At 39.6% G+C, this 18,446-nt stretch overlaps 1 protein-coding gene across 10 annotated transcripts in view; it reads left to right on the top strand.

Annotated features, from left to right (window-relative positions):
• The window catches only part of TSNARE1 (t-SNARE domain containing 1), a 469,084-nt gene that overhangs the window by 395,013 nt on the left and 55,625 nt on the right, over positions 1 to 18,446 (top strand). For all 10 annotated transcript variants that reach the window (XM_074557836.1, XM_074557830.1, XM_074557854.1 and 7 more), the window contains one exon: positions 12,179 to 12,294. In XM_074557836.1, the coding sequence (XP_074413937.1) occupies positions 12,179 to 12,274 (96 nt within the window). In that variant the 3' untranslated portion in view covers positions 12,275 to 12,294. The remainder of the gene's footprint in view (positions 1 to 12,178; positions 12,295 to 18,446) is intronic.

Genomic DNA, 18,446 nt, shown 5'->3' with positions numbered 1-18,446 from the left:
ACAGGGGTCACTATTTTTGCTCTATTTATTTAATGAAGTCACATCCCTGATGTTACAACATGGAAAATGAGGAATGAAGAAATTAAATGACTTATAAATAGCCACATTACAATTTAATGAGAAAAGGATGAATAGTGCTATATCTCCCTGTACAGTTCCCCTCATTGCCTGCTCTTTTCAGATTTATTTTTTGTATTTATATTGAAATGCTCTTCTTACCAGTCCTGAACTTTGCTCTTTGACCTTTATCTGGATCTTCAGCTGTTAAACTGAGCAGAAAACCTCAGGAGAAAACTGTCTCACACAAGATTTCCCAATACTTGCTGCTTTCCCCTGGAGTCAGAAGTTCAGTATCAACTCAGTCTACCTCATGCCATTTGTGCATTTAATCCACCAGAAAAATGAAAATGAAAACACAATAGAGAGTCAAAATCCTCTTCAAACCTTGAAGAAGTTGTTTGGGTTTAACCAAAGGCTCAGATCGGGTATTTTGGCTGCCTAACCAGTTCTCCATGGCTTCTAAGAAAAATCAAGCTGCCTCAAATTTAATTCTGTGCCACCCAATAAAATGATATGGTGGCTCTATTTCTGCTTAGTTTTACTGGTGCTACACTAGATGTGACTTTATCCACTTCTTTTTTGTGACAGACATATAAGTAAGTAGTAAAATGGAAATATCCTTTGTCATTTTGCAATTATTTAAGATTCTCAGCTTTTATGTCTCAGCTCTACTTTGAACAGGTGAAGACTCACATTTGTAAAAGTATATATGGGTTTAAGAAGCAGTAAAATAGATTTCAATCTCTATTAGGCAAGATGTGAGATTTGCATTCCTTGAGTTCCTAGCAGACATGTTGTCACTTTTCAAAGGGAAGGTTTTAATGCCTGGTCTCCATGTAATTTTCTCACTTTTCCTTAGCCCTCTGCTCACGGGTATTCTGAAAAGGAGCAGCAGGAACATGGTGGGTGCTTGTAAATATTTTCTGCACTCTTTGGATTTAACTACCAGGAAAAAAAACTGCAAACAATTAGGGGTCTATATAAAATTCAGTGCAGCACAAGTTCAGCTCTGTTCTATGATGTTACAAAATAATTCAGGGTAGTTTCTGCCTGTCAACCACTGTTTGACATGCTAATGACAGGAGTATTTTAGTAGTAGTAAAGATAGTAGTGATGTTAGTGATAGTGGTGAGCAAAATTTGTAGGAAGTAACATTCTATATTAAATCAATGGACATAGTTAAAAAAAATCCTAATTTATCTTTATTGCTGGTGAGATTTGAAGGCAATTTTGGGTTCAAGAACATGGTGCCTTGAAGACAGAAAACCTGTATTTCACTCCCAGCATGAACAATATTGTTGTACCACAACAGGAAACGGCCTTAAATTGAACCAGAGGAGGTTTAGGTTGGATATTAGGAAAAAATTCTGCACTAAAAGGGTTGTCAAGCCCTGGAAAAGGCTCCAAAAGTGTTGGAGTAACCATCCCTGGAAGGATTTAAAATGTGTAAATGGGAGATGGCTTAGTGGTGGTCTTGGCAGTGATGTTTGGACTTGATGATCTTAGAGGTCTTTCTCAGCCCAAATTCTTCTGGGATTCTTTCTTTACTACCCCCTGCAAGTTCCTTTGTTTTCTTTATTTTCTTTGTTTGTATTTGTTTGAAGATATTCAAAAGATCCTACATGGCTGATGTTGCACTCTTTTGTAAAGCATTTAATCTTTATTAGAATTTTCATCTATATTATTTTTTACACCTATATACAGAGTAGTGAGGAGAAGTTCTTAGAATTATTTGGTCCAGAGTCTCATCAGAGTACACTGGAGTTAAGCCAGACTAAATGCTTTTTTTGGCTCTGGTCCTTTTAAGATTCTGCAAAGTTTGACCTGGTTATTGTTGGCAAAAGGAGCCATTCTGGGGAGGGTTCAAGTGTTTTTGGGAGCAGAGACTGAGCTGGTTCAAGAATTAAATCTTTCTGCCCTGAAAGAGAAACTGATGATGTACAGACCAGATAAGTGAGGTTGGTCGAAATGTGGATGAACTTATGGGCTCAAAATGCTGAGATTGGCAGCACAATGAGCCAAAATCTGTCATTTGCAATCCTTCCAAGTACCCCATTCATAAAATATTATAATCTAACTAATCAACACAGCTCAGCAGGAAGGTTTTCTTCGAGCACTGCACAGCTTTAATGTGGTCAAATCACTGCTCCCTTGCAGTGTTTCTGGGTTTGAATTGTTGGGGGAGTTAAATTCTCTCTGAATCTGCCTGTGTGGGGCTTTTAAGCATCTCAGGGTGGTTTCTACAAAAGTGTAAGTGTTTGTTTTGCTACTCTGGGTGAATTCTGATTTGGGAAATGCAGTCTCTGGTGTTTCAGGTGCACACACCAATCATTACCTGCTTTAAATTGCTGGCTGGGTCTGCTGTGTGGAACTCAAAACAGCTGCCAGAGGTAGGTGGCTTCATTCCAGAGCTGGTAAAAAGATAATCCTCTTTATAGTGAATTTGTAAATCACGTTGGAGGTTTGCTGCCTTGAAAGGCGTGCTAGAAATGTAAGCCATTATCATGTGTTATTACAAATGATGTCTCAGCCATTAGAAAAACAAGTGTATTAGGAGAATATTAAGATTGCTAATTCAAGCATTCAGAAGGTAGAAAATGCAGCAATTAAATCTGTGTGTGCAGGCTCAACATCAGCCCCTGTCAGCTTTTAGGCAAGCCAGCACAGAAAGCACTGTGCTGCTATGCTCATCCTGATATATGTGGTTGATGGTGAAAATTATCTCAAATTTTGAACTAGTCAAGAATGTACATGAACAAAGGTTTGAGAGAAGTCATATCTTTTCTAAACTGAGCCAAATTTCCCAGAATCAGTAAAATGAGGACCTTCATCAAAGGGACAATCCCCTTTTCTCCCTAATCTTCCTTGCACAGGACAAGAGAAAATGGCTTCAAGTTGCACCAGGGGAGGTTCATGTTGGATATCTGGGAAAATGCATTCACTGAAAGAGTGATCAAGGAACAGGCTGCCTGGAGGCAGGGTGGACTCAACATCCCTGTAAATGTTCAAAAAACAAGCAGATAAGGCACTTCTCCATATGGTTTAATGGGCAGGGTGGTGATCAGCCAAAGGTTGGACTTGTTGATCTTGGAGGTCTTCTCCAACCTCAATGATTCTGTGATTTTTCTTCAAAGCAGGGAGAGACTAGAGAAAATATTTCCATTATCTTCTCCAGGATGGAATACTTGGAAATTTTTAAAATAGTTTTCTCCTTTTATTTGGCTGGCATATTTTCATTTAAAAGAAATATCTTGGGGTAGATTCCAGGCATGGAGAATCCAATCCTGGATGGTTATCCCTGACTAAATAAGTGGGAGAAAATAGAGTTTTGCAGTAGGCTATGCTGAGGAATCATATATGTAGATGGCATTTGGCTTCACCTGGGTTATATCATACAAACATGTGGGATCATGGAATGATTTGTGTTGGAAAGGACCTTAAAAATCATCCAGTTCATCCCCTCAGCCATGGGCACACTTTCCACTAGACCAAGTTGCTGAGGGCCCCATCCAACCTGTGCTTGAACACTTCCAGAGATGTATGCAAAGAAAATTAATTAATGAGGACGGGATCATGAAGAGACTTATGGGGAATGGGAAAACTGCACAGAATTAGTGGAAAGCAGAAAATACATAGACACATCATGGAAAGCATGGAATCAGTCCAAATGACATGCAAGTGAAGGCTCAACAATATGTCAAAGCCAAGTGATCTATTTCCTTGCTGCTGTGGGCTGGCCTTTCCCTGTTGCTCTCATATCTTGTGGGTTTTATTCATTTGCAACTTGTCTACTTTGTTCTCATTTAAAAACACTGTAAGTGCTTAATAATATTCTTGGCCTTTTCTAGCCTGCCTGCAGAAGCAGTGATATTTGATAGCAAATTCATTGTAGCTCTATAAGGAAGCCATACCATAAAGGTCACCAAATTTGGTCAGTGCATTTTAATTTGTACACACGTTAAAGGTCATGTTCCTCCCTTCCACTGCAATAACACAGAGTGTTTACTCTCTTATCAGAGCTGATTGTGTATGGCTTAGTTAAGGGAGCTTATAAATGCAAATGGAATATGAAAAAAAAATATTATTATTACTACTATTACTATTATTACTACTACTACTACTATTACTACTAGTACTAATAATAATAAAAATAATGATGCTGTTGCAAGTGTAAGGGGATTTTTTCCCCTCTGTATGTTTACATAATTCTTGGAGGTAACCACACGTCTACAGGGTCTGACTTTCCACTGCGTAGCTCCAATATTTTCTTTTCCTCTCCCTCTCCAGCCTTCAGCAGATCTTTTGCTATTGTCCACTGGAATGACAGCAGTTTCAGATTTATAATATCAGCTCTGTATAAACACGTCCAAACACCTGGGCTCTCAATCCAGCAGACCTCAAATTAGCTTTCAAAATGCATATTAAGAGCATAGACAAATGCTTTCATGAAATTCCAAACGACCTCTGAGGTCAGGGTGAACAAAATTGTATGAACCTCTTTAATGTCACAAAACTCTCTACAGAGATTTGCATATAGAATGAACCATTTTATGTCAAACAGATTTGTTAATCTTACAATAAAGGAAGCAGCACTTGAAAATTAATCAGGATGGGTTTTCATTGCCCAACAGAGTCCCTTAAAAGGACCTGACCTGATAACTGGAGGCTGTTATTGTGTGGTTGCTAAATTTAATAATTTTTGTTTTTTATCTGCTGAATGGGTTTGCAGGAAATAAATTTCCAGAGCAGATTAATCTGCAATGGTTTCTTTGCTCCAGTATTGGAATTGTACTTTCAAAAGTTTTTGCACTCCTGGCTCTGTTCAAAGATGCTTCATGAATTGTCCTTTATTTTAAAAATGTGTTTGAAACATGAGTAAGCATTTCTGTAAGTAAAACAGATTGTCTTATTGAGTCCGTTGGCATTGAGTACATGGGTGGATTTTTTGCTTGCTGACCATAATAACCTAAGAAATGATAATGGAACACTGGTCCTTTTTCACTAGGAGACAGATTCTTGCCCTAACAATGAAACTGAAAAGCTCAGGGCATTTCCAGACCTGTTCCTTGTCCTCACTCCTGAGCTTTGGAAGCACTGGAAGAGGCTGCCCAGGGAAGTGTTTAAAAACCTGTGGATATGAAACTCAGGGTTTAATGGTGAGCATAGTGGTGCTTGCTGGGTTGAAAGTTGGACTTGGTGATCTTAGAGGTCCTTTCCAGCTTCAACAATCCCATTTTTCTATGAATGTTTGTATTATTTAACATTGCAGGAGGGAGAGGCAGAGTCAGGTGGTCTCGGGTTAACCCTTTAAGGCAAAGCTCTTTGGTTACTGTCATCATCTTCATCCCAGTGCCAGGGCTGAGACCTGGGAGTGATGGAACAAAGGTGGGATACTGGAGAGATTAATTTAATTAATTTCTAATGAGAACAACCTGCCCAATTTTGTCCTGCAGAAAACTCCCAGAAAACCCAGAAAACTCCCCAGCCATGGAGCTGTAGGGTGTGACTGCTCTGAAGTGGTGTCACACGCTCTGATGTTCCCAGAATAAAGCAGCTGCTCTAGTACAAATCCCTGCCTGAACTAAAATTCCTGTTTCTAGGGATTTTCACCTCCTTTGTGGAGGCAGTTGAGAAATCTCAGCTCCTGCCTTACAATCCATAACTGCCTTACTCCTCCCTGCCTTACATTCCATAATGTAATCAATCCACCAAGGGTGGAGAAATTCAATGCTGCTTTTCTATATGTGAATCAAGTGCATTTTTGTTTGTTTTACTCCATTCAATATAAATACAGGAAAAACAGTTTCCTTTAGCCTCTTCTATTATTTATGCTTGGCCTCAGCTAGTTTTTGAATCCTCAACAAGAAAGCATTTTTTTTCCACCTTGTAAATGTGTTTGCTTAGGAATTTCCAAGATGAAACTTACTCTTCTGGGCCCGGGGCTGTAATGGGCTTTAATGGGTTTTAATTACTTAACTATCTGTTGTGACATAATTAAAATATTTTTCAACATTTCACCCCCAAGAAATAAATATCTTCTAGGCTGTAAAATATGACTTGCAGCTTAATTTTCTGAAACGATGAGGGAAAGGTTTCTTCCAGGCTCAGTCACATCCAGTTTGCCTGTCAATATAAAGTGCTTCTCAGCTGTGTCCCTAAATAGCCTTGCTCATTCCTTCCCTGCTTTTCACTCCTATTTCACATGTGTGTTTAAAGAGCCTCTGTCAGGATTAAAATATATCTTTACTTACTTTGCTAAAAAACCCTGAGAGCCCAGAAAAAACAACTGTAAAAAGCCATTACATCTTGCTACAGGATTAGAATTTTTTTGGTCCCATGTTGCATTCTTTTCATCTTGGGAAAATGTGTACAATGAAAATAGATTAGCTCCAATTTAATCAACAAATTCGAGGTGTTAAAGGAAATGGACTTACAACAGGTTGGGACAGAGCTATAAAACTAGAGCAGTGCTGCAGCATAGCATTCAAGGTTTAGAATAAGCTAAGATAATTAAAATGAAATCAGATAGTGGGCTTATAATTATTTCTCATACATTTTCCAGCAGAAGATAATCTCGTAGCTTTGAACTTTTCCCAGATTCAGCCTGAAATTGTTTGTTGCGTTGATTTCTCTATCTCTATTTAAATACTTATTTTAAGAGATAGTTAAAGGGAGTCAGTGCTTTCCAAGGTGGAGTTCCAGGATTCATTTCCCTGAGAGGAATATGGTTTTTGGGAGGTTTAGTTAAATTCAAGCAGCTCCTGTTTGTGGACAGAGTTTTGCAGTTTAACAGGAAAAATATGGAGAAAGCAGCCATCGATTTTTGTGACCTCCAGGAGTGTTTGGCAAAACCTCCAGGTCCCTGGGGGGAAAAAAACCCCCAACAAAACAGTTATTTCCTCAGGTTTTCTGCATACTTTGTGAAGTTGAGGTAAAGACCATCCAAGTTTAGTTTGCACCGAAAATGCCCTTTAGCTGTTGATCCATCTGCTGTGCCAATGATCTTGGGTATGTCTTGTCTGCAAACATCTGACTCCAAGGGCAAGTGGAAGATTCTGGGCAAAATGACCTAAAAATTGCTCCTGTGAGCAATCATGGGTATAGTTGCAGGAATTGAGAGGAGGTCACGTTGCCTCAGAGCTTCCAGGAAAGTCAAGGAAGATCAGGAACAGGAATAATGCAGAATGTGAGAGAAGGAGCCTCAGCAGCTGAGGGGAGAAAGAATTGGGGGAAAATGAGTGAAATCCACTGCGGTTTAGTTGAATTTGTGGGAAATGCTGCAAAAATGCAAAGCTCCCTGAAGAAATATGCTGTAATATGAATGATTCATTTTACAGTGGGTTTGGCTTCTTGTAGGTTGTTTCAGTTTTGTATTTTTAAAATTTTTCCTCAACTTTTCTGTGGCTGTGGTTTTGTTATTCTGACACTGCTAAAATTACGGCAGAAACCTCATAGTGTCTGTCTCAGGCAGAAAGGAACTTGTCCTGGTGAGAAATCCTGTTACAGGTTTGGAAACAGTTTTCCATTTCCATGTCAGTGTAGATTAACTGTGATGAAAAGGGTGGCATCATTTGCTTTTTATTCTTGTTTTTTATGCATTGGGAAAACTGGAATTCTCTTGAGATCAGCTGTACTTTCACCCAAGGAAATGTGTCTCTACTTCCTCCACTTAAAATGGATATAACCCCATCATTGCATTGATGTTTGGGATGGAAAGCATTAATTATATGATTCTGCTGTCATGGAAACCCCTTGAAAAAAAATCAGGATCTTTACATTAAGTGAGAGCTTTGCGTGGTCTCCTGTGAACATGACTTTAGATAGATGTCCTAAGAAAACCTGAGTAGATCAGTAAAATTTCTAAACATGTATGATGTACACAGCATAATACTTATTCCCTTACTGAACGAGGCAGAAATCCTACTTTAGAGAGAGGCAAAGATTGCTCCCTGTAAATGCATACATGTAAAACATGGAATTTCTTCACTGCTCAATGCTTACATTTCTGAGGTTTCTGTGCTTCCAGTGTGCAATGTTACCTCAGGGTTCTTAAAAAATCTCTTTGAAAAACTCATTAAAAGAGATGTGTTTGCTTTTGTCTCTCAATGTCCTTCAAGAATGGCAGTGGGGCATTAAGGCACCATTTGTAATTTCACTTTGGCAATCAGGCTCTGTTAACCTAAACTAGGGGATGATAACAGAGTTAGTTAGATGTAATATTATTACTTATGTTGTTTATTAATGAATATTTATGTAATATTCAAGTGAGGGTGCCCATAGCACAGATCAGATCCTGTCTGAGGAAGAGAATCTGTTCAACACATTCTATTCTTGCATGTTTCTCCTCTGATAAAAGCAGGAAAGGGGTCCCAAGAGCTCACAGAAATTCGGGCTGGTGCTCTCCACAGGACAGGCTTGGTGAGCTCCACAGGGTGTCATAAAATCATAGAATATTAAGGTTGGAAAAGACCTCCAAGGTCATCAAGTCCAATCCTCATGCCAAGTCTCATTGAAGTGATTCTTTCAAGGCTCTTCCTGAAGCAGAGTGTGCACCTGTCCAGTGAAGGGACATGCTGCTTTTGTTCATATTTCAGTATTTTTCTAGCAAAATGACAAAACCTTGGGGTGCTGATATCCTGCTAGTCTTCCTCAGGATCTGTAGAAAGGTGGTGTGTCCAGGAAGGGATCACAAGCTGCTTCCCTGCTCCACCAGCATGTGCAGATTTATGGCTGGAGACTAAAGCAACTCAAAGAATTCAACATTTTCCTTATTGAAATGTAAAATAAGAAAAAAGAAAAAAACAAGCCAAAACTAGGAACAGACAGGAAAATCCTGCCATGGGTTTTGTGGCTGTGAAGGACAGGTATACTAAATATGCTAGGAGATATTTTAAAGAGCAGGAATCATTGCCCTGACTTGCCAGACAGGACAAGATCATAAAATGTGAGCCAAATCCCAGGATCCAGACTGGGCTGCAGCTCTCCTGTCCTCTGATCAGTCTCAGTCTGTTTATGGTTTAGTTGTTTAAAAGCAAGGAAAAAGGGAAAGGAGAAGAGACCGTCCAAATCTAAAATAAGAGTGGCTCGGACTTTGTAATGCTGGAAAAGAAGAAAATAAAAGAAACTCTCTGCAAAGAGAGTGATGGAAAAGCCATGTGAAGTGATAATTTTGAGGCTCTTAATGGACTATTTGAGAATTCTGCATGAAGCTAAATGACCCATTAGCATCCTCTGCTGACCAAACACAGGCTCTGACTTTAGAAGTGGACAAGGACACCCAAGTGCCTTTGAAAGTCTGCAGTTTGAAGCAGAGGTTTCCTGCTTTGACTTGGAATTAATGAAGGTTAAAATTAAAGGGGAAGCAGTAGCAAGTCTGTTACCTCATGGGCTGAGCTTTCAGGATGCATTGCAGTTTCTTCTGAAGAAATTGAAGTGTTAGGTGAGGATCTGCTATGAAGATACCTCCTTTGTATGTGAATGAAAAAAAAAAAGTTAAAGAAAATCAGAGAATCACAGAATGTTTTAGGTTGGAAGAGACCTTAAAAATCATCTCATTCCACCACCTGCCATGGGCAGGAACGTCTTCCACTATCTCAGATTGTTCCACGCCCCATCCAACCTTGGACACCTCCAGGGATGGGACAGCCACAGCTTCTCTAGACAGCCTCTGCCAGGGCCTCACCTCCATCACAATAATTTCTGTGGGCCTTTGCCCACTCATATTCTCCCCCACAGTCACAGTAAACTGATTGAAAAGCATGAAAAAATCTATGCTCCAAAAATAGGGTTTTTGGGAAGTGGAATTGTGTCCCTTCTCACACTCCCTCCTGGCATGCCTGACAGGATCCCTCTTGACAAATGCACATGGAATGATATATTTAAAACTTTTTTTTCTATCTCATCCAAATCAAAGAAAACCTACCTATTTGAGTGATTGAAAAGCTGATGGAGAGCAATGATGATTCACTGATTATCTGCTAGGGAGGCAGGACAGTGCAGCATTTTAAGGTGCAAAAAATAGTGATCTTCAAATCCACACTTTTATAAAACTACAGTTTGATTGGTGGTTGATTCTGAAAGAGAGAGCAGGTCATGCATCACTGTTCCCTGCTGGAAGTGCTTCTCCAGCTTGTTTGGGCACTGAGAGGGAATGAGGGAGAGGATTTGGAGCACCAATGGAGATGAGTCTCCTTTGCAGTGTAGGAGACCAAAACATCCCCAGAACAGAACAAAGCAGCTGGGGAGCAATGGCTCTGTGGAAATGCAGTGCAGAGTGATGTAAAGCAGTTAGAGAAGGATCCAAAGCAGATTGGGAAAACTGATTGCAGCAGATAGGGAAAGGAAAGGAAAGGAAAGGAAAGGAAAGGAAAGGAAAGGAAAGGAAAGGAAAGGAAAGGAAAGGAAAGGAAAGGAAAGGAAAGGAAAGGAAAGGAAAGGAAAGGAAAGGAAAGGAAAGGAAAGGAAAGGAAAGGAAAGGAAAGGAAAGGAAAGGAAAGGAAAGGAAAGGAAAGGAAAGGAAAGGAAAGGAAAGGAAAGGAAAGGAAAGGAAAGGAAAGGAAAGGAAAGGAAAGGAAAGGAAAGGAAAGGAAAAGGAAAGGAAAGGAAAGGAAAGGAAAGGAAAGGAAAGGAAAGGAAAGAAAGGAAAGGAAAGGAAAGGAAAGGAAAGGAAAGGAAAGGAAAGGAAAGGAAAGGAAAGGAAAGGAAAGGAAAGGAAAGGAAAGGAAAGGAAAGGAAAGGAAAGGAAAGGAAAGGAAAGGAAAGGAAAGGAAAGGAAAGGAAAGGAAAGGAAGGAAGAGTGGATAACAGCAGTAACATTAACATCATCTCTCCTGTGAGAGTTTTGCTTCAGTTGCAAGGAAGGTAAAGGACTCTGGAATAAAGCAACTGGTTTGTCACATGAAGATGATGTTATCAACTCTGGTGGCTGGAGGATTGGTTGATCTGGTCTCAAGGAAAATGTCCAAGTTTAGGATTTCACTGAGGTTACTTTTTTGTGTGTGTATTGGATAACAGGACTCCTTACACTGTGGGATCATGGAAACATCCTTCTTCCAGTCCATCTAAAAAGGAGACAGGGGAATTGAATTATCTGCAAAGATTTTAAATAGGAAGAAACAACATTGCATCTACAGAGGTCACTAGGAAGACTGATGGGTTGAAGTAGAAACAGAGATCAAAATTAAAACTCCATAGAATCTCTTTTACCATATCTGAAAGTGGATGAAGTCAGGGTGGTTAGCACTGGGATCACATTTTCCTGCCCTGTGAACGGCCCATGTCAGTGCTTGTGTCAATTCTGTTACACAGCAGAGTGGAGAGGGAACTTCTCCTCTTACAGGGGACAGTTTTCTCCTGGCTGAAACATGAGTCTCCTTGAGCCAGGTCTCATGAGCTCTTGGAGATCTTTTTCGTTTCCAAGATAGCTCAGCTACCTTAGAAGCCATAAAATCAGCTGGATGGCTTCTGTGGTAGTGTTGGAAACAAAAAGGTTTTAATAAAAGGCAAAATAACAAAACTCTTTACAGAGAAAAACTGAGCCAGGTGCAAGAGGCCCTCCTGCCCCTGGTAAAACACCTCACAAAAGTGATTAGTTTCTTTGTTCTCTTCTTTTTCTAGTAAATTGCTCAGGCGGGACTCTTTGGCTTCTGTCTAATTAGTTATCCTTAAGTTTGAGGTGAAGTCCCCCAGGTCCTATAAGATGTCTTTTCACCTAATTGAGGAGAGAAACTTCTGGGCTTATTTCCTTTTTTAGGGGACAAAGGAAAGTTTTGTCACTCCGTCAACAGAGGGCACATTCCCATACCTGGCAGCCAGATGCAGCTCCAACACCCCCAGACCAAAACCAAACTGAGTGGCCTTACGAAAGTTCAGCCCTCCAAGCAGAGCCTGGAAATTTAGTGTGACACAGTGATTTAAGCAAGAAGAAAATACTGTAGAAAAGGGGATTGTATCCAGGAGGGGAAATCTGGATTATCCAGAAGGATAAATCAGTCCAGAAAAAATAAAGGAATTCTCTATGTTGCTTCAGCTTGTTCCAAACCATTCTTTCAATGGAAAAAAATAACAGTTTAGTGGCTTTAACCTCCAAAAATTAATTTTCTTGTCTGTCTCCCCTCAGCTACGAGCCAGGAAGATGAAGTGCTGCCTTCTGTCCATCGCCTTGGCTGTTCTGCTGCTCGTTGTCATCATCATTGCGGTCTCCGTCAAGCGCTGACCTGGCTGAGCTTCCCACAGGTAAAACCCCTTGGCCAAGTCTTTTATCATTCTCTGTAAGGTGCCTGAAAGACAGTTTAGGAAGCTGATCATGGTAAAAAAAAATCTTCACCAGCAGAGTCAGGTCTGGCATACTAAAATATTTTCTTTTAAAGGGTGTTAGAGATATTCTTAATGTATCCTTAAAATTAAGCCAAAGTGTTATTGCAACAAAACAACATATGACCCTTCCCTCTGCTGTTTGTGCCGTGTTTGATTTTACAGAAATCTCATAGCAATACTGACTAATGGACCCTAATTATTAGGATTAGGAGTTAGAGGTGCAGAAGCAGTTTTAAAGACTCCAGGCTGGAGCAGGGTCAGGGGCAATCCAAGCCCAGAGGTGTTCCCAAGTGCTTTTGTCTTCTGAGATGTTCCAGAGACCCTTCTGAGGAGCAGGAAGATAAACAACTGGAGATTTCAGTAGGGGTGAAAAATAAAAATTTATTTTTGGTGATCTTTGCTCTGGATCTACGCCTAGAAGGAATGTCGGTCTCTAGTAGGAGGATTGGGCTGTAGCCTTAGGAATATAGGTGAGATATCAAAGCAACTATTAGTGAAATTTCATCTATATCATGTTTATTTTGTAAAACAAAATGTGCTTTAAATGTAAAGTATAAGACACCAAAAAAAAAAAATTTTCTTTCTTGTCCCTCATTGGCCTGGGAGAATGACTCATCAATTATTTTTGATATTCTCTTTCTGATGCAAAGCATGTCTGGGTTTCTCCTTCTCTAGAAGGTTGCCAGGCCATTGTTCAAGGACAGATATCAGATTTACAGATTTTCTGCCCTCCAAAGGAAGGCTCTGACCTAGAATAGAGGCTGGACAGACTTAAAGAATAAAATGGAGATTTATTAGAAGGCCTCAATGGATCCACCTTGGGCAGCACAAGAGCCCAGCCAGGGCTACACATAAGATAAAACCAAAATGGTCACAAAACGGATGACCATTCACGGGGTCTCACACTTTTATAAGTTCTGGTTCATTAGCATATTGGAGCTAATTGTCCAATTACAGCTTTAGCCCATGTAGTCCCATCCTTCTTGTTTTTCTTTCTTCAGTCCATCTTGTTTGTGCTCTTGGGCCTGAGATTTGGATCAGTTGTCCTTGGTCCTCAGCTAGAGCAGGAATAGTTTTGTCTCCCTACTCTGTGAAGAATCTGAAAAATATAAAAGCTAAAACCTGAGGCATCATGGTAAAGTCAGAACCCAAAAGCAGCAATGGGACTTATCCTGCAGACACTGACTCTCCTGTGGAACTATTCTTGGGAAAGCCAAAGGACTGAGAAATTTTGTTAATTCTTTTGTTTAGCGAGGGTTCAGTTGAAAATGCTCTCCTTCCACGTGAGAATGAGGCTTCCAAAGTGCCTTCTTTCCACTGAGAACTAAAAGGAGTTGGCTCAAAACCATCATAGAAAGATGATTCTTCACACTTCTTGAGTTTTGTTACTTCTTCTGCCATGACATTGTGGTCATGACAATTTGGGTACAATAAAGAATTGTACAAATCAAAAAAAAAAAGAAAAAAATGGTTGAAGGAGGTCAAGAACCATCTCACTGGTTTGGATGAGGATGATCCCAAGCCCTACATCATTGCTAGGGGAAATAGGTAGAAATATTTTTCTACACTTGAATCTTTACTTAGGTGTTTGGCCAGCTCTGAAGCAAGGATGATATTGGTGAAATGGACCATTAATTGACTGAATATTGATGTTCTTACAGCTTATCTATCTATCTTACCTATCTATGTATCTATGTATCTATCTATCTATCTATCTTTCTATTTATTTATCATTTCTATATTTTTTTATCCCATTTTTACAGAAGAGACACTTCTTATGGGTGCAAACAAGGATCTGTCCTGGTAATTTAAATCTAGAGCAACTACAATAATTTCAATTGCATTGCTCTGCTTTTAGTCTGCATTAGTTTGTAAATTTGTTCCATCAGGATAATCTGTAATATAACACAATTTCTTTTGGTATAGTTAAATATTCCTATCTACTGGAAATTACAAATCTTATCATCAGTTGACTACGTCTAGGCACATTTTAATCAAAACCCCTTTAGTGGAGAAAGTCACAGAACATAATAATCTTACAATAAAACTCCATTGGAAAACTAAAATTAATCTCCTGTTATGAGATCCATGTCTTGAGGGAAGTGAACCTAGAGATACTAATGAAAGCCCCAGGAAAAATATCATGCTCTACTTTTCATCATCAGTTGTGAAACTAATTATTGAGCTTCTAAAACAAGAGTTACTCTGCAGCAGAAGAACTGGAGGCAGGACCTGCATTGAATTATACAGGAGCAATGATGATTTCTGATCTTTAAAAATGGTTCTAAGTCTGGCTTAGCCCTAGTGGTGTGCAGCAGATTTCATATTTATGCTTTGAGGACTTCTAAACCAGGATGTTTTCAGGGTTTCTGTGTCCACAGTGATAGAGGAAATTCTATTCAGAATTTTAATGCAAACAGATTTTTAAAAAATCCATGGTTTGTAAAATATCAGTGTATATAAAGATTACCTCAAGAAACAGGTTCATATAAAACTTTCTTACACACTTTAGGGAGATAAGGAACAGCTGGGGTTTAATGTCTAACAGCTCTGCATGACTTCAGACAAAATAAAGAGAGGAAAGCAGGCAAGGGAACTAATTACTAAATACTCTAGTTGGCACAGGACATATCACTAAATAAAATCCAAAAATTGGTCTTAAGAACTTCCACTTAACATCTCCTCAAAATGTTTGTTCCACGCTGGATGCGTAAGGAGCCCGAAGATAAAGCCCCAACTACTCCATTCCATTGGTTTAAATCCCATTTGCAGGATATTAAAGTTAGGCTTCTTTAACTTTCATGGCTGGTGAGAAGAAATACAAAGGTCACTATTCAGTGAATTAAAGAAATTGTGTCATTAATATCTATGATTAGTAGTTTTTGTTTTGATCATTAGCAGATAAGTTATTCTTTTCTTTTTTTTTTTAATTGCTTGATGTTTCTGCTTTTGCAATAATGATACTGAACAACAGTACCCAATACATAATATATATAATGATACTGATCAACAGTATCAAATGAACTTTTTCTTCTCAAAAGAAGAACGTTTTTCCCCGCACCACGAATCAGACATGGCTTGAACAGACAAGCCCATTCCTTCCAGAGGGGAGATCACTTGGTGAGTCCTGCAAAGTGAAAAGCAGTTTTCCCTGTGAGTTTCCCAGGCAGTTGTGCCATCACAGAGGGAGAGCAGCTGCTCAGGAGAGCTCCCAGCCCTGGCTTTGCCTGTCAGGGCCCTGCCATAAGTGTGTCACTGCTCCCTTGGGGCAGTTTTGTCTGGCAGAGAGAGAGGAAAGTGTCTACAGCGAATGCAGAGAAACTCCTGAGGACTTGTGTCTGTACATTTGTTTGCTGACACCTTAGGAAAATAGCCCAGGAACTTTTGGGTCACGTTGTGTGCATCTTGGAGCAACGCTGCAGCTGCTCTTTTCTTGCTGCTCCATCAACATCAGCAACCATTCAAAAGGACAGGATTGCAGGAGCAGTCTGAAAATAGCTTTTTTGGGTAGTGTCAATATTTCAGCTAGGCAGATCTTCTGTGCCCTTCTTTTGACTCATTTGCATGAATGCACACTTATCCAAAGTGACAATCAACACTGTTGAAATCTTAAGTTTTAAGCCTTATTTATAGGAAAATAGGGGTGATAAACTTTGAGAAAGATGCTGTGTGTGTGTGACAGCTGGAAAATATGATTTTCAACAACAACTTCATCATCTCAATCCCATTGGCCAGACTGAGAGAATCAATGATGACTTGACTGAGCCCTGTTTTTGGAAGCAGCAGAAGGTGCCTTCACTCTTACCAAGACACATTTCTGTCAGATAAAGGGTACTAGACTGAGCACACACATTTTACCATGTAGATTCCTTAAATCCTGTGGGATGTGACTCAACAGATTCTCCTAGAATTCAGCAGCTTGAAGCTCAAAGCCCTCCTGATACAAGAGACAAGTTATTAAATCTTTAATGGACATTGATTCATTCTTTTTTTGATAATTTGACCATTTGGACTTTGAACCATCCTAAACTTGTAAAATGTTGACTATCCTGAGCAAGGAGTTGCACTCTGATTACAGTCTCCATGTAATGTTGAATGTACAGACATAAAATCCTTAGAATCACAGAATGGTTTGAGTTTAGATGGCACCTTAAAGATCATCCAGTTCCAACCCCCTGCCATGGGCAAGGGAACATTCCCCTATCCCAGGTTGCTCCAAGCCCCATCCCTTGAACACTTCCAGGGATGGGGCAGCCACAGCTTCTCTGGGAATTCCATTCCAGAGCCTCACCATTCTCACTGTAAAGATTTTCTTTCTAATATCTCACTTAATGTCTTGGACAGTGTCTCTTTAATTGGGCTGTAGTCCATGTAAAATGAAATAATCAGGCTCCAAGTATGTGTTTCCAAAATATGTGACTGTCTTGTTTTAAATTTAAATTTAATTATCATAGAAAAATAGAAAATATTGGTTTAGTTTGGATTATTTTTCCCCTCCTTCACAGTTACAGCTTTCCTTGCATAATTCATTTATGGGTTTCTAATGTGGTTAAGTGTTTTATGTAACCTGATCAATGAGGATGAGGTTCAGACAGCTGATTTTACACAGCCCATCCTTGGTGTTTGTTTTTCTTTCAGACCTTTTGCTTTTTTATTTCCCTGGATTATTTTAGTGCCTCGTGCATGACACTGTCCCTGTGTGCTGCTCCTCTTGCCACCAACAAATGCAGTCACAGCATCACAGCCTTGTCATGAGGGTCAGGGTGGCAGAGAGGGACAGATTGACAAGTGGCTTTGTGGCACTTGGCATGTGCAGGTCTCTTGTTCCTTCCAAGCAGGAGACAAATCTGGGCACCCTCTGCTGACACACACAGCAGAAATTCTGACATTTGCCCGTTTCATCTCTCACTGGCTATGTCAGGCTGCTAAAGCACAGCAGCTCCTACTCAGTGTTGAACAGAGAAATAATTTAACCTAAGGAACCTTGTAAATAAAGGCAAAGCACTGAGAGTTTTGTTTCGTGGTATTGCTTTTGCTTTTCAAATTGTTATCACAGGGCTTTTCTTGGTGTCTCTATTTTCACCACATATCTATATGTGGCTTAATGTGTGAGTGGCTGAGTTTTCAACCTTCTTTCAATCTTTCAAGCTCTCTAAGGGTCATAATATTTTTGGCAGCTGTCATTGAAATCCTAAAATAATTCACCCCTCTGCCCTGGCTGTGGCACTGCTGCTGTGTTTGCTGTGCAGCACAATCAGGAATCAATAGCTCTGTAATATTTTTTTTCCCCCGTATCCTATTACTTTGAAAAAGTTCCTACGTTTAGAGTCAGGTGTCAATTCTTGTCATTTCAGTTCTTGTCTTTTAGCCTATAATTAATTGCTCAGATCCTGGCATCCCTGCTCAATTGTTGCTCTGACAAGAAGGCTGAGGTACATCCTGATGCTGCAGAAACATTTTGCTTCAAATTTAAGATCTGAGAAATGAGACCTGGATTTTCGCTGGATAGCATGTACTGGGTCTTGGTTTATGATTTGGCCCTACTTCCTAAATTAGGCTAACATTTGTATTCTTTAAGATTTTCCTGATTCCACTGGCCATGTCTCCACTTCACTCCGCTAAATTATTTCCCTGACAGCACAATGTGCTGCCACAAATGTGCAGAAGAAAGATATTACCATTAGTAGAAAAATAAATTTTAAGAGACAAGAGTCTGCTTTGTGAAAAAAAATCCCTGTGAAAAAAAATAACAGGGCAAGAAATACAGAAGTGCCAGGAAATAGGCAGATTCATTTCTAAGAATTTCTCTGAGTTTTTACTATTGAGACACATTTTCAAACAGTTTAATATTTTATGGGACAACACACAATCAGGTTACTGTGTTTTAATGTATTTCAGATTATGGTTGTTGCCCATCTTATGGTCTTTGGCCTTTATAAGTATCACATAATGCCAGGTCATTAACTCTGTGAGAGAGTGAAGGGGGGATGTATCACATTACTTTTGCTTGAGAGTCGATGTGCAGACATTTCCTGCAGCTCAATTAACTTGAGCTCATTGATTTGATTCCA

Source organism: Zonotrichia albicollis, chromosome 1 (assembly GCF_047830755.1).
Source record: "Zonotrichia albicollis isolate bZonAlb1 chromosome 1, bZonAlb1.hap1, whole genome shotgun sequence".
Taxonomy (NCBI): Eukaryota; Metazoa; Chordata; class Aves; order Passeriformes; family Passerellidae; genus Zonotrichia; species Zonotrichia albicollis.
The sequence above is the reverse complement of the archived record's forward strand: the minus strand, read 5'-3'. Positions and strand labels throughout refer to the sequence as shown.